Source organism: Pseudopipra pipra, chromosome 3 (assembly GCF_036250125.1).
Source record: "Pseudopipra pipra isolate bDixPip1 chromosome 3, bDixPip1.hap1, whole genome shotgun sequence".
Classification (NCBI taxonomy): Eukaryota; Metazoa; Chordata; class Aves; order Passeriformes; family Pipridae; genus Pseudopipra; species Pseudopipra pipra.
Genome location: NC_087551.1, coordinates 101,409,046 through 101,425,887, shown reverse-complemented (window position 1 = coordinate 101,425,887; position 16,842 = coordinate 101,409,046). Strand labels below are relative to the sequence as shown.

Sequence of the window (16,842 nt, the reverse complement as noted above, 5' to 3'; positions counted from 1 at the left end):
GAAAACTTAGTACTGTTCATTATAACTATAAACTTTAGTGTAAAAAATAATGACATAATCTGCTTTAAACTGAAACAGGTCTCTGCTGATTTCAGGGGAGTGCAAGCTGAAATCAGCAAGTCTGCACTTACACAGATGAGATCCATGCTTTGCCTATAACGGGAAGCAAGACCAGGATTTCAGAACAAAGCCATGCAAGAGACAGCATTCCTAGTTATCCACATTTGATGCATTCAGGAAAAAACAATCCTTCTCAGTGCTCAACTAAGCTTCAGCATAGGAGTGGCTGAAGGGAGAAGATCCACAAGGAATAAACTCTACAGAAACATTTCGTTCAGCAGGTGAGCTGTCTCCCAGCAAAACACCTGGTGCTTTGCTCTGCTGTCAGCTCTGCTACAGTACGTTTACACATCCTTCCGCACCACAGAAACTGAGCAGTCCGACTGTGCTACAGGCATTTTATTATTCATACCATGCCATTACAACACAGCACTCCTGCATCCAGTGGTTCCACTTCTTAACCATGATTACACTTTGTGTAAAAGAAAATCCATTCAACAGGAAGAGTGTATCGTTTAATAGAAAAGGGTGATTTTATACAAAGTACTGTGGAGAAGTATAAGGCCACATGAAGAGCATCATCAGGTTGACAGGGTGGCTATTTCTTAACTCAAGACACAATTAGCACTTCCTCTGGTGCATTGATACAGGTAAATGAAAGCCTTGAACAATTTCCTATAAGGTGCACAAGCATCCACAATACATAAAATCCCTTAATTTTCTATTTCTCCTGTTCTCTAAAAAAAACAAAACAAAACAAAATAGAGACCCAGGTAATTCTTCATGGGCTATCTTGCCATTTTTGCATTTTTCACTTGATTTTGATATGCTGGTTTAGTAGGACCAAAAATAAAGCATAATTTTTAGTGTCAAAGTCTCTAAATGGTGTTTGTGCTTCTACCTCCATCAGAGTAGTCTGGCTCCTCCAAACTTTGCTCCAATGAACTGTGGACTCAAGAATGCCCGGTATGTCAAACTTCTACCAAAAGCCACAACGGCTTCCACTTGCAAAGGGTATGAATTCAGAAAATGTTGAGGATTTCAACACTTGTGTTCCAAAGGAAAGTCATTCTGGTTTGGTTTGTGTTAAAAAATGACTGACTCACTTTGATCTCCAATGTCACCTGCATAAGGAGGGTGTAAAAGCACTAGCCCACTGCAGGATCAGGATTTGCAAGTGTGCAAACACCAACCAATATGAGTTATCAAATTTTACATGTTTATAAAATGCTCTGAATGCAATTGTTTAGGTTTACTGAAAAGGAGTTTCCAAAACTCTGGGTCTCATCCAGCACACCCCTACTAATGCAGGTCAAGTAATTTGCCTGCATAACAAGACCAAAAAGAACAAATATAAAATATATTTGGTATAGAAAATAGTAGTATAAAAATTAAAAACCACCCTGTTTTACTGTCCATCAAAATATTAACAGCAAGCATTACACTATAGCCAAAATAATTTCTAAAGAGTTCTGCTTTCCTGAAGTGCTGGTGATTGCAATTGCCCAAGTGTTGAAAAAAAACAAACAGGGAAGGGACAAGGAAATATAGGACAGATTTCTCATACAGCATTATCAACTGAGGACCTAAACTGCAGGAACCTAAAGTATGCACAAACACAGGGAAAACAAAAGCCATTGCCAGTTCTGTTGTAGCCATCGGAGCTCTTCCTGATCTTCAGAGTTTGCAGGGAAGGTGTTTCCTCACTCTAGCCCTGACAGACGGGTGATGGCATGGGGATGAGCATACTCAGAGCACTGCTGCTTTTCGGTTTCTCTGCTGTGGCAATTCTGCTGAGTTTGCCAACCTCTGTCTGCCAGCTGGGGGTCTTCTTCGTGGTCATGTGGCAGCGGGTGTGCTTTGTCAGGTGATCGCTGCGCATGAAGCGACGCTCGCACACAGGACACGCAAACTTCTTCTCTCCCGTGTGAGTCCTGCGGTGGCGTGACAGTTCATCTGAGCGGGCAAACTTCTTGTCACAGCCTTCCCAATTGCAGCTGAAAGGTTTTTCTCCTGCAAGACAAAAAGGAAGCATGAGTTACTTTTGAGAAGCTGTGTTGCGGTTTTATTAAAGAACTAACTTAAAACCTGCCTTGCAAACAATGAGTTCCAAAGAACTGCTCATCTGCGCTACCTTATCCACTGTCGGAACTAGAAGCAACCCTCTGCCTCCATCCCTATGCGTCCACAGTTCTACAGCTGCACCATATCATCACCAAGTACTAGGGGGCTAACAGGAAGCCTGGAATGGAGCCTCAGGGTCCTGCTGCTCCAGTGACCCAGTCCTACACACAAACATCAACCCCCCACAGCGAGCACTCCTGAGGCATGGCCTGTCATGCCACCTTGGAGGTCCCATGGCCTTGTGCTGCCATCCCCTCGCAGCTGGAGATCCTGCAGATGGCCAGGGGAGTTCCTTTTGCATGCCCAGAAATAGCAGCAGTCAAGCAAGGCTGCCCATGTCAGCTGCTGCTCATCCTGGGCCACTGCTTAACATGAGACCTATCCTGAACAACGTGATCTACCGCCTGCAACTCTCAGAGAGCTCCAGATAAGCATCCACCATGTGGCCCAAATTTATGGGGACATTTTGGAGCAGACCAGAAGCGGCCTGCAGAAAGCCCCACAAGAGTGTTCTTCTTATGACAGATATTGAGAGTAAAGTTCTGTGTTTGGTGTATGTGGTATCATCTAGCTAGTCAGTGTGCAGGGAAAAGGTGGGAAAAGAAAGCTGAACTACTCTTCCTCCTCTTCTTGTAATGTGAAATGGCTAGTGAGGGGTCCATGTGTTTCACCTCCCATTGATGTCCTAGTCCTAATCACGATACAGGGACACACAAAACTTCCCTATGGATCAGCAGTGGCACAAGCTCAGAGCGAGACACTTGCTGCTAGTCTACATTTATCCTGTAGTGCCAGGTTAATTCAGCAGCCTCTCAAAGCCAGAAGCAGAAGCATCATTCTACCTCTGAGCTATGGTTTAAAAGGATTATCAGCTTCATGTAGAGGTTAAGCTCTTTCCCCAAAGGAACTGTAAAGACAAGCTGGCAAACTAATGGAAATCCTGTCACGGAAGGTAACATCCAATAAACCAGTGTCTGTGGGATAAGGGCAGGTGAGGAAAAAAGTCAAGATAAACCAAAAATAGATAGAGCTATTCTGTACCAGTCTCCCACTATGCCCATCCTTCAACATCAAAAATAATCCCTGAGAACTCAATGTTAATTTTAATTTAACAGGATCCTGGAGCCAGAAAAAGAGTAAGGAAAGCACATGTATACTGTCTCTACACTGACCAGATTTTATGGAGCAAATCAGCTCATGTTAATTACATTAATTTTCATTTACCTTTAAAATTCCCATTCTGTAACTTAATAAAGCATTATATCCCTATAGCGTCTCTACTGTCCAACACAGCAGCCCAAAATATCTCCCATTTAGCCTAAACAAAACCCTGGGTAAAAAAAGCACTTTCTAAGTTTCTCTTTCCTTTTACCCATGTAGTAATTAAGACCAACTACCTGTGCTATGCTTTGCTCTCACCAGACCTCTCCAGCCCCCAAAACAAGGGACTTGCACAATTAATTTCAATCTAGTCCAGATGGCAGGATTCCACTCAGATCTAAACATACACACACAGACGGCAAAGCTTCACTCCAGCTAAAGCCTGCAAAATTCAACTAACACTACGGGGTCAGCTGAGGTCTCAGAACAAAGTCTGTCTTGTTTTGCTTGCCCACAGAGAATGAACATTCCTTCCTTCCCCAAGATGAGCACAAGCTTCCCAATCACCTGCCTCTTCCCTTTCCCACCCTGGTCCCCACAAAAACCATGCATTCGGCCAGAGCTCCCTAGTACACACCAGTGTGGGTGCGAAGGTGGGCTTTGAGGTGGGAACTTTTGAAATAGGTTTTCTTGCAGCCGGGGAAGTCGCAAACATAATTCCTCCGTCTAGAAAAGTCCATCTGGGGGGCGCAGGTTTGACCAGAAGCAATGAACACAGGAGCAGGGGCAAGGGGCAGTAACTTGGTGTTCCCAACAGTCATTACGGTCTGTGGGCACTGTGCTGTCTGCGTGACAGTAGGCTGGGGAAGAACCAACATGACAGTCCCCTGAGGCACAGAAGGTCCCATGAGCACAGGCTGGGAGAGCGGTGCTGTCTGTGGTAAAATAGGTTTCATGGGAGTTGAGAGTGCTGGAGTTGAAGGCTTGACATAGGCATTGATCATACTGCTTTGTCCATTTAGAGGGATCATTTGACAGAGAACTTGGGGGCTTGAAACAGGGGCAGGTGTCACTGGGGTAGCTCTTTTTTGCAAGTCATTCTCACAGTTCTTTGGTAAGTGGGTCTGTGGTGAAACAGGCTGGACTGGTAGTTGCTCTTTACTGGTCACAATATCACTGGAGTCATGTGCATAAGGCTGACGTACTGGAGAGGTTTTGTTGATTAAATTATCTGCAGCACACGTGTCCTGTGGCAGTCTGGAATGTCTTCGTTCATCCACTACACACCAGTCTCTGGAAGTGCCGTAGCCTGAAGTTCCCTTTGTTTTCTCTTGCACAGCAGGAATGTGATGGTAAGCAGAACTATCACCTGTGTGACGTATGACACTTGTTGCCATGGCCCTACAAGGCTGAGGGGCAGAAGATTCAGAGATCCCTGGCTTCTGACTGCACTGTCGCTCCACGTTGAGAACAGATGGCTTGGTTATGGGAGAGGCACCAGTCACTGATGTGACTGAACAGGCAGTTGTATTTGCCATGACAGTCCTTGGTTTGGAGTAAGTGACTTGTGAGGAGAGGAGTGTAGCCGCTGATATCTCAACAAAGTCAGGGCTGTGTGGAGGGGTCATGCACTGCAAAAAACAAAACACCATTGTACATCAGTGTAATTCCATAGCACAGCTTTGCACTATCTTTACTGTGAAAAATAAAATTATGCCCCTTCCCCAGAATCTCAGAACTTGCCTCTTAAGACAAACTGATTAAAGTGTACTGCTCAGACTGCAACCAAGTACCCTGCACCTGCTCGCTCACTCATCCCCATGCCCAGTGGGATGAGGAGGAGAACTGGGAAAAGGTAAAACCTATGAGTTAAGAACAAGTTAATAATTCAAATAAAAGGAAATATAGAAATAAAAATAATTGTAATGAAAAGGGAGAAACAAGTGATGCACAGTACAATTGCTCACCACCCGCAAGGTCTGGCCCTGAGTGGTGATTGGTCCCTCCTGGCCAACTCCCCCCCAGTTCATACACTGAACATGATGCTCTATGGCATGGAGGATCCCTTTGGCCAGTTTGGTCAGTAGTGCCCTGGCCGTGCTCCCTCATGGCTTCTTGTGCACCTCCTCACTGACAGAGCATGAGACACTGAGAAGTCCTTGACTTAGGGTAAGCACTGCTCAGCAACAACTAAAACATCAGTGTGTTATCAACATTATTCTCATCCTAAACCCCAAACACAGCACTGTACCACCTACTAGGAAGATAATTAACTCTATCCCAGCCGAAAACAGGACAATATCCACCCCATATTCTATGCCATTTATGTCATGTCTACACTTCTCAATACATCCCAATTAACCACCATCACTTTTCCTGCCTTTTGATACATACACACAGATATCATTCCCTGTCTATGGGCAGGCCATTGCTCTAAAACATCTGTTGAATTCATTTATCCACGACTTTGGGCTCCATCTCACAGTAGTCCTTCAGGGCAGGAGAGATAGTACATGGTGTTGGATTGCTGCCTGCTGAAGTCAGTTCTGATTCCACCTGCATTCCACTTGTTCAGTTTCATCAAAGCTCATTCTTCATTATTCTGGATGATTCTTACCCTAATACCCTTGATGTTGGGTGTAGCCACCATAGCAGTGATGACATACAGTGCTATATGGCAATTAACATCATACAATCCAAATCACTGGCTATTCTCAGATCCCCTTGAAGCACACACTGGACTTCCCCATCCTCCTGCATTACCCACCAAGTGTACACAGGTCCTTGAGCAAAAGCAAGCCCATGGATGGGTTTGCCTTTGCCTGAGGTAGGAATAACTCAGATTGTTTCCCTAAAATTTTTTTATGTGCGCTACAGGGACTTTATCCCCTTTTACACTATGTTAAAGTTTTGATTGGGCATAGCTGGCCCAACTGGCAGATCCTCTAGCATTGACTGAGCAAGTGGCCTTTGCTAAATGCGTATTCAATTGTTTGAAGGTTGCACCCATTGCTCTCAGTGTTGGCTTTAATAGTCCATTGTATTGATTTTCAGATAGGGATGTCATATACTCACTCAATGCTGTGCTCTTTGGCCCATCTGTCTATGAAATTGTTTTGGAAATGATTCCTGTTGTCCAGCTTGATTCCTTCTGGGGTGCCCTGTCGCCATAAGGCTTGCATTCTAAACCCCAGGACAGCGTTTTGGGTGGTGGCATGGGGCATGGGATATGTTTCCTGCCATCCAGTGGTTGCTTCCACCATTGTAAGCACATGGCACTTGCCTTGGTGGGTTCCGGGGAGTGTGATACACTCAAACTGCCAGGTCTACCCGTATTTTTATTTCAGCCTCCACACCAAGGAGGCTTTACCCACTTGGCTTGCATAACTGCAGCGCATGTTCCACACTTCATGGATAACCCACACAATAGTGACGATGGTCAAGTTTACCCCTCAATCATGAGCCCATCTAAATGTTGCTTCTCTTCCTTGCTGGCCTGAGGTGCCATGGGCTCACCACACAATAAAAAATTTACTCTCATGTTGCCAATCCAGATCCACCTGAGCACTTCAATCTTAGCAGCCTGATCCACCTGTTGGCTGTTTTGATGTTTTTCAGTGGCCCAGCTCTTGGGTACATGAGCATCTACATGATGTACCTTCACAAACAGGTTCTCCACCTGGGCAGCAATATCTTGCCAAAATGTGACAGCCCAGATTGGGTTTACCTCTGCACTGTCAATTGCTCTGCTTCCATCACTGCAACCGCCACCACAGGGCATTGCTACCATCCATGAGTCAGTACAGAGATAAAGTATTGGCCATTTTTCTCGTTCAGGAATGCCTAAAGCCAGTTTTCACCTCTGCAGACTGACTCAATTTACCTTCTCCTTGAGCAGCTCCATACAGCTGCTTTCCATCTGCAATGTTTTCCTACAATACAGCAGGAGCCATCACCAAACAAGGCACACTGTTTCTCATTTTTTTTCTGATTTATTATCCAGTAGGGCCTTTTCAGCACATATCACCTCCTCCTTAGGTGACATCCTGGAATCTCTTCCCTCTGACCAGTCCATGGTCACTTCCAATATTCCTGGATGACTACGGCTTCCTCTTTGAGTTCGTTGTGTGATCAGCAAGACCCACTTACTCCAAATAGCATCAGCTGCATGATGTGTAAGAGACCAACCCTTTGAATATCCAGCCCAGCACTGGCAGATGGGCTGCCAGGAGGAGCTGTGCTTCAGTACCAATCCCTTCCAAAGTGGCTCGAATCCCCTTATGAGCTGCCAGTATATCTTTTTAAGTTGTAGTACAGTGAGCTTCAGATCCCCTGTATCCCCAAGTCCAAAATCCTAGAGGTTGACTCAAGTCTCCCCATGTGCTTTCTGCTAGAGGTTTCAGGTAGGGCCATTCTTCCCTGCTGTGGTGCAGAGCACATTTTTAATACCTTGTCTTGCCTGGACTGGCCCAAGGGCTGGGACAGAGTTAATTTTCTGCATGAATTACCTCCCATTTAATTTGTTCAAAGGCTTGTTGTTGTTCAGGGCCCCATCTGAAATCATTCTTCTTCCAGGTCACTTGACAGAGTGGGCTGACAATCAGACTGTAATTTGGAATGTGCATTTTCCAAAAATCCACAACACCTAAGAAAGCTTGTGTTTCTTTCTTACTCATTGGTGGAAACATAGCTGTTATTTTGCTGATCAAATCCATTGGGATTTGATGACATCCATCTTGCTATTTTATTCTTAAAAATTAGATCCCCTGTGCAGGTACCTTTGGTACTTTGCTTTTAGCAAAACCAGTTTTCAGAAGGATCTGGACTATTTTCTTCCCTTTCTCAAACACTTCTGCTGCTGTATTGCCACACACAATATCATCACTGTATTGCAGGTGTTCCAGAGCTTCACCCTGTCCCAGTGCAGTCTGGGACAAATGATTCAAATCTCTGCCACATGGGTTGTGTGTGCAGGACTTTATCTGCTTCTATGGGTGACTGTGCCTTGTTTGTGTCATAATAAATCACCTCCAGTATGGCTAATTCCCTGAGGTAGTAGATATCTCTCTCCATGGTGGCCCACCTGGCTGGGTGACATATCTTTCCTGAAGGCTTCTGTACCTTCTAATTTAAAGCTACTACCCCCATTGGAGCAGGCAGGTGACAATGTGCACAGCTGGATGAAGGCTGAAACCTTTTCACATAACCCACAGCTCCGTCAAGGATAGGGATTGAGTAGTTACCTCTTGTTCTGCCTCTTCCTCCAGTTCTTGTGATGGCTCTTTACTAAATGAACTGACTTTCATGTCCATTTCTTCTGGTGTACGGGGACAACTGATAGCAGCACAGGCTCATCCTCTGGTTCAGCTGCATCATCCATCACCAGGGTCTGAGTAGTCACAGTGCCTGTCACCAGGGTCTGAGTAGCCACAAATAGCTGCTTAACCCTAAACTAGACCTGAACCACATTCACAGATCCTGGTAATTCACAGACCATGCTGGTTTCAATATCCCAAGAATATTCAGAATTTTCAAAATTCCTAAACACAATTAATTAGCCTGGAGAAGGGGAAGATGTGGGAAGATGTCTTCTCCACAGATTGGCTCTCCGAGGAGAAAAGGTAAAACGTGTAATTATTAGAAGTTTCTAATAGATGGTTCCCCAAGTACAGAGGTGACGACAATGCTGAGTATGAAAACCAGATTAATTTCAAGACCAGCAATTCTATGCTATCATAATCCAGTGTTACAAAGTACAATAAAATGATAACCTTAGCCCAACCCTCAGAGATGATAAACACCACAATGGGGAACATACACAGCAAGCAAGGTGTTACATAACACAACGACTTTGAGAGCAAATAATTCAACACTGTGATCAACAACTATTAAATTAATAAAATGAATGCTGATAACAAATTTGTTTCAACACACTCTGGTCAGATCTGTTACAGAGGAGAATCAAAAGATAAAACTCACGGGTTGAGATAAGAGCAAGTTCGTAACCAAAATAAAGCAAAATATAACAACAATAATAATAATTGTAACAAAATGGAAGATAATAAAAGAGAAAGAGGAATAAAACGCAAGAGAAACAAGTGATACACAGTACTACTGCTCACCACCCACTGATCAATACCCAGCGTGTCCCCAAGCAGTACTGGTCCCCCCAGTTTTGATGCTCTACGGTATGGAATATCCCCTTGGACAGTTTGGTCAGTAGTGTCCTGGCCATGCTCCCTCACAGCTTCTTTGTGCACTGGCAGCACACGGGAAACTGGAAAGTCCTTGAGTTGGGGTAAGCACTGCTCAGCAACAACTAGAACATCAGTGTGTTATCAACATTATTCTCATCCTAATTCTCAAACACAGCACTGTGCCACCTACTAGGAAGACAGTTAAGTCTATCCCAGCCAAAACCAGGACACATACATTGCCTCATCTCATGGTCATTCTGATCTTGCTTAAAAGCATATTAATAAAAGGGAGGCAATGAGGCACCTGTAAATCTGCATAAAACACTGCAAGTCTGCACTACAAAAAGGATTCATTCTCCTCAGCAATGAGCACAGCTATGAGAGGCTATGAGTACTCTGCTGTTCACAGAAAACAGACCACCAATAGGTAGCAATACTGTACCTTTCCATTTCAAGCTCCCAGAAAGCCCTAGATCTTTTCTCAATTATTACCTTGTCAACTTGTGGCTACTTCCAAAATATAAACAAATGGAACTGCTCTCTCCCTTCTTATTCATCCATTTCTCTCTATGATCTCTTCCTGCACCGCCTCTCCTTCCTCCTTTACCACTGAAAACTATGTCCTGTGCTGCTCAAGAAACAGTGCTAACAGTGAGTGGCAGGAGATGAGAGCAGCCCATCATGATGAGAGCTGCCATACTATCTCAGCCTCTTTCCTCCATTATTCCCTCTTTTCTTGACGTAACTGCATACTAGAAGCCTCCTGGTTGAAATGGGCCTTATCCATCTACAATCCAAATGCCACCAAGCCCTTTTTTAATACCTACTTTTGTTGCAACATAAATTACAACAAAAGAAAAAAAATTTGGATTCAACTGACATTAGTCAGCTGGAGTAGACCAATGTCTGGAGAAATAACAGACTACATGTACAAACACATAGCACAGAAACTAATTAAATTGTCTATTTCATAATGGTAATGTGTACTTTCTCTTATAATGACCAGAGTGAAGCCAAATGTCATCAAGAGTCTTTTTTCATACAGCATTTGCAGATACATTGATGCCAAATCACCGAGGCTCACTCTGCCATTCTTAGTCAAAATGCTCCAAGAAACCTACAGCAGCCATCCTGACATCTCTGTCAAGTCAAATAACCAGTCAACAAGGGCTTTCACATCTAGATTTAAAAAGGGATCAACTCCTTACATTTGCCAAACCAGAGATGGTAGAAAAACCCAAGCTAAACATGCTCACCTCACTACTCTGTGCACACACATGGAGCACAGGCTGTGCTGTAGCTGTGACACAGGGACACCTGAGCAAGTTTATCTTTTCAAGAAGCTACGGGACTGCAGAGATGTAACATCCAGGTGTTGGGCATATTTATTTTGTATTCATGTTTTCCTTACCAGTGTCGATAGGTAGTCCTTTGGTAACTCAGACGTAGCCTCGGCGTGCATTGTGAAATCCCCAGAATCCGAGAAGGGCGTGAGTGGCCTTATCTTTAATATGTCACCTTTCTGCGATCTTTGACCCCAGGAGCTCATACAAACAAGTGCTTCAACGGCTTCAATGTCGTTCTGCTCCAAGGTGCTGCAGGTAGACCTTTCACTGTCATGACGCTGCCTTTCACGGATAGACTCATAGATGTCCACAATGTCAACCTGAATGTAATCGGATTACTGGCCATCAGGACAAGTCAGAATACAAAGCCGACACCACCCACACACTGTCTGCTCATGATGAAGGTCATCTGAAACAGATCCCATGCCAGTGGCAAGACTTTTACCAACTGGCTCCACTCTCACTCTCCCCGCTACACCCCCTTCTTAAAAAAAAAAAAATTAAAATCAGAAAAAGAATGAAGTGTGATTTGCAGGAAAGGAACAGATACGTGTGTGTGGCTTACATTTCCAAAGCTACTTTCCTGGATTACACTACTCTGAATAAATACATCCCATGCCTGCATAGAAGCAAAAAAGAGGAAAATCCTGACTTCCAACCTTGTTTAGACAAGGCTGTTCCCTAGACCCAAAAGACAACTGCTATTCAGCACTAATCTCATTCTGGTAACATCCAGAAGATAAATTTCAGCTGACAGTGGGATGCTTTAAGGTATGACCATTGACTTGGAGTACCACACCTTGCAAAAGCATTTTTGTCTTATTCTTACTGACAGGGAAGCCAGGATGGGAAAAAGGATGGAAGGAAAATAGTCTTCAAAGTGCAATAAGAACTGTTTGCATTGTAGCTTAGAAAGATCTGATAATACGTGGGTGCTAAGTATCCAAAAGGCACTATGAAGACAAACATAATCATATTGATTTGTTTCCAGTTGCAAGCATCACAGAAAAGTCTTCTGTGCACACGTATGCACGCATGCAAAACACCTCACTTCTCTGCGGAAGGATGTCCAAAATTCACAAAGCTCTCACAGTGCTTGGCAGTGGCTCCAAAAGCTATGCTGCACTGACAGTTCATTGCTCATGTGCCAGCTCATTCTCAACTAGGCCTCCCAACTCTTCCAGTCTTTATACACACCAGCTAACTCAAAGGCTGGGATTCAGAAGCATGGATCACAACTCTTGAGCCTGCTGTTATTATAAAGAGTATATAAATACTGCAGCAAAAGCATTCTAATTTAGAAAGCACTATGACACTGCTGGCATGGCCTTGATCCCTAGAAGGAGCTCTACTCCTTGGGTCACGGAACTCACACACCTTAGCCAATGAGTTTTGTTACTGAGTTAAGTATTGTGGAATGATACTTACTCAACAGTGTCTCAAAGATGACTCTGTCTCCACTATAGGGATGTGCAGGCAAACATGCTAAACATAAGGGGTCCAAAATGCCAGTACTGCACTCATAAAGGATTTTCACCTAAAACATGAGCTACCAGGCATGGAGATGTCAAGACTGGGGGCCAGGAAGGGGTAAAAGTACTCTAAAGCAATTAACTGCTCAGAGATCAACTTTTAAGAATTTCCCCTGAAAAAAAACGAGTGGGAATGAGGGCAAGATGGGTAGGGCCACACCAGGTGAGGCTCTGTACTGAGCAGACACAGAGACTGCAAATGTTCCTCAAAGTGTGTAAGCAAACAAGCCAGCAGGGTTTATTTTTTCCAACCCTACGTTTCAGGAGAGCAGTATTCCCCAGAGAAACACGAAAAAAATATATACCTCCCTCCAAAAAAACCCACAAACCCCACTAAAAAAGCCCCTTCTGCAGGCGAGCACTGCAGCCCGGGCTCCCTGGCTGCTGCCAGGGAAATGGCCAACCGCGCCGGCTGCCTGTCCTCACATCACCCCGCCGGGAACTACGTGCGCGGGCTGCGCAGAATGGGGAGCGGGCAGGGAAGTGCGGGCATGGAGGATGGGGAGCGGGCAGGGAGGTGCGGGCAGGTGCAGGCAGCCAGGATGGGAAGAGGGCCTGAGATGAGGGCAGAGAGGATGGGGAGCGGGCAGGGAGGATGGGGAGCGGGCAGGAGATGCGGGCAGCGCGGGCTGCGGGCAGGATGGAGCGGGCGGGTAGTGCCGCGCTGGCCCCGCGGGTACCCCCTCCAGGCTGCACCTCCTCCCGCCCGGAGGGGCCGCACCGCCCCCGCCCCTCCCCACCCCACGGCGAGTGCCCCTGGCCGGGCGGCGCCGCCGAAGGGCGGATGGCGGGAAGGGAAGGAGGAGGAGACGGAGGGCAGCTCCTACCCTGCCACCGCCCCGCACGGCTGCTGCATGAGGGCCGCCCCCCTTTTCCCCGCAGGTGACTGGGGCAGCCCCCACCTCCGGGAGCTCTGCCCGGGCATGGCCGCCCCGTCCCCGCGGCCCCACTGACCCGCTCCCTGCGGGGTGAGCAGCGGTCCCCGCCGGCGGTCCCCACGCACTGCCCGCCGCCGAGCACGTGCCCGGCCCGGCCCGGCGTCGGCTGCCCCCGTCGCCCCCTCCTTCCCTCCTTCCCTCCCTCCGCCTGCCTGGTGCTCACCGCGGGCGCATCTCCCATGTCCGAGCAGGGCGAGCCGTGCATGGCGCGGCTGCGGTGGGTGGTGCTGGCGGCGGTGCTCCCGGGGAGCGGCAGCGGGAGCAGCAGCGGCGGGCACAGCGGGATCGGCGGGCACAGCGGGATCGGCGCGCGCACGGCGGCGGGAACAGCGGGAGCGGCCCCGGCGGCCCCGCCCCCTCGAGCCCCGCCCGGCGGGAGCGGCGCGGCCGCGTCAGGGGAGCGCTCCGAGCGCTCCAGCGCCAGGCAGCGCCGGGGGGGGGTGGCAGCCAATCAGCGCCCGCCGCGGCCCGCGCCCGGCCAATGAGCGGCGGCGGGCGGCGTGATCGCGGCGTGCCCGCGGGGAGGGCGGCGCGTGGGCTCGGCCGGCGGGCGGGCGGGGAGGGGGCGGGGCCGGGGCGGGGGAGCGCGCGCTGGAAACTGGGGGAAAGGTCGAGGGCGGGGCGGCGGCCGGGAATGCCCCGCGCGCGCGGGGGGGCGGGGCCGACGTGTGTTCTCCGTCCCACCGCGGTGCGTGCGGAGCGGCACGCGCGCTCCCGCCAACCCCCGCCCGCGTGCGCGGGGAACGTCCTTGTTCCCGCAGCTTCCCGGCACCGGCCTGCAGCTCTCCCGGTCTGGGGAACCGTCCCTGTTTCTGAAGCTTCCCGACACTCGCCTGAAGCTCTCCCGTCGAGATCCCGCCAGCCACGTGCGGCGGGGAAGGCGCTCTTCTGCCGGCCTGACTGTCCGGCCTTAAAAATAACCCTAAGCCCCCACCCCAAAACCAGGAAGGGTCGTTATTGTGGATTATTGGATTCAACTCAGCAAGCGTCTTTTAAGAGGTCACAACATGCATTCTATGGAACAATGGGTGTTCTTCGGTTTTTCATCTTCCCCAGCCCCTTGTGTCCATTTTCCAATGGCAGCTGGAGTGTATCGGCCCTGTGGTTTCCAGCAGGGTTTGTGGTTGTACTGGGCGGCACCGAGTGTTGGTAGTGGCGACACTGACCCCTTGCCTGCGGCCACAGCCAGGGCAACTCTGGATGGGGCAGACTTCGGTCCCCTGGGATGGGACAGACATCGGTCCTGCGGGCCTCTGTTGGCTGCTGGCCATGCCAGCGCTTTCCCAGCCCAGCTCTCCCCCGAGCGCCTCCCTGACACAGAATGTGCACAGTAAAAAGCATCCTGCTGGATTATCTCTACTTGTTCCTTCCCCGATTTCTCAAGATGTGACATCCTCAGTGTCCATGTGGAGGACATGGGAGGGATCACCTTGAATCTCCCCGCTCCTTTTGCTCTCGGTTTCACTTGGCCACCAGAGTTTATATTTTCCATTACAGCTCTTCTGTATCACCGTCCTTCCCTGATGTCCACATAGTTTCTAAAGCTTCATTGTCCTGTGCTCATTCCTGATATCTGTTACTTCACATTTCATGTACTTTAGCTTTCCCAGCACTAGCACTTCCCAGCCCATCAAACATCAAATTAAAAGGATCTCCCTGGCCAGCACCTCGTGCTGTGTATAGGTTACCAGCAGCTTTCTCACTGTGTTTGTGTGGTACCTGCCATGCTGGAGCCCCAGTCTCTGCTGTGTGATGGTAAGGAAAACACCGATAATTCAAACTGCAAATTGAGACCAACATTAAAGAGTTGTGGTCAGAAAAGGGAATCAGTTGTGTGACATGGACTGAAACAAATTTTGGGAAAATGCTGTTGGTGACTAAAAAGCACGGTGAGGACACAGGGTTTGTGCCTCTCCTAAAAATCATTATTTTTACACTAAATCCTTGTAAAACCAAAGCCAATTGCATAGACCCATTTCAAGGAAAACCTTTAGGGAATTGTAAAACTAGGAATATACCATGCTGTTCTATTTTGCATGTTCTCCAGTTCCACTGTAGTTGAGAAGTGACTTGTGTTTGTCTCTTTGCTGCTTGTTGTAACATATGCAGTTTCTGCTCAGAAACTTACTTCTGCACTTACACATACAGCCTTAGTCACTGACAGCATGGACTTTTGATTGAGTAAGAGCATCTGAAGGCAGCACAGCAACCTTACCAGGGAAGAAGCAGGAAAGAAGAGTGGCTCACGTCTCCTCCCAGCTCCCAGCAGGATGTTTTCCTGTGTCACGTACCACAGACTGCCTACATGTTCCAAGTCACCCAGGGGTCCTCACAGAATCACAGAATATGCTGAGTTAGAAGGGACCCACAAGGATCATCCAGTCCACCTCCTGGCCCTGCACAGGACCATCCGCAAGAGTCACACCATGTGCCTGAGAGTATTGTCCAAATGCTTCTTGAACTCTGCCAGGCTTGGTGCTGTGACCACTTCCCAGGGGAGCCTGTTCCAGCACCCAACCACTCTCTGGATGAAGAAGCTTTTTCTAATATCCAACCTAAACCTCCCCTGACACAACTTCAGGCCATTCCCTTGGGTCCTGTCACTGGTCACCACAGAGAAGGGATCACTGCCTGCCCCTCCTCTTCCCCTCACGAGGAAGTTGTAACTGCAATGAGGTCTTCCCTCAGTCTCTTCTTCTCCAGGCTGAACAGACCAAGTTCCCTCAGCTGCTCCTCATGTGGCTTCCCCTCAAGGCCCTTCATGATCCTTGTTGCCCTCCTTTGGATGCTCTCCAATAACTTTATACTTTTCTTTTATTGCAGTGCCCAAACCTGCACACAATATTCCAGGTGAGGCCACACCAGTGGAGAGCAGAGCAGGACAATCACCTCGCTCCACCCCTGGTGATGCTTTGCCTGATGCCCCCCAGGACACGGTTGTCCCTCCTGGCTGCCGGGGCACTGCTGACTCATATTCAACTTGCCATCAACCAAGACTCCCAGGTCCCTTTCCATGGCACTGCTTTCCAGCATCTCATTCCCCAGTCTGTCCGTACATCCCAGGTTGTCCCATCCCAGGTGCAGAATCTGGCACTTTCCCATGTTGAACTTTATATGGCCCAGTCCTCTTAATTTGTCGAGGTCTCTCTGCAGGGCCTCCCTGCTTCGAGGGCCCGAACAGCTCCTCCCAGTTTTGTGTCATCTGCCAACTGGCTTAGTATCCCTTCCAGTCCTGCGTCCAAGTCATTTATGAAGATGTTGAAGAGCACAGGGCCCAAGATGGATCCCTGTGGAACCCCACTAGTGACAGGTCACCGGTCTGATGTTACCCCACTCACTGTTACCCTCTGTGCTCAACCCGTGAGCCAACTGCTCACCCAGCCCATGATGTGTTTATCCAGCTGTGTGCTGGACATTTTGTCCAGAAAGATCCTGTGAGAGACAGTATCAAAAGCTTTACTGAAATCCAAAAAGATTACATCAGCTGGCTTCCCTTGATCAGTTAGGTGGGTAACCTTGTCATAAAAGGAAATCAGGTTTGATA

At 48.0% G+C, this 16,842-nt stretch overlaps 1 protein-coding gene across 1 annotated transcript; it reads right to left on the bottom strand.

Annotated features, from left to right (window-relative positions):
* Nucleotides 1–444: 444 nt before the first annotated feature.
* KLF11 (KLF transcription factor 11) lies at nucleotides 445–13,649 on the bottom strand. Its single transcript, XM_064650510.1, has 4 exons — nucleotides 13,462–13,649; nucleotides 10,894–11,148; nucleotides 3,923–4,916; nucleotides 445–2,073 (listed from the first exon to the last, which is right to left on the bottom strand). The coding sequence occupies exons 1-4, from the start codon at nucleotides 13,501–13,503 to the stop codon at nucleotides 1,769–1,771; spliced, it is 1,596 nt and encodes a 531-aa protein (XP_064506580.1). The 5' UTR covers nucleotides 13,504–13,649; the 3' UTR covers nucleotides 445–1,768.
* Nucleotides 13,650–16,842: the final 3,193 nt, after the last annotated feature.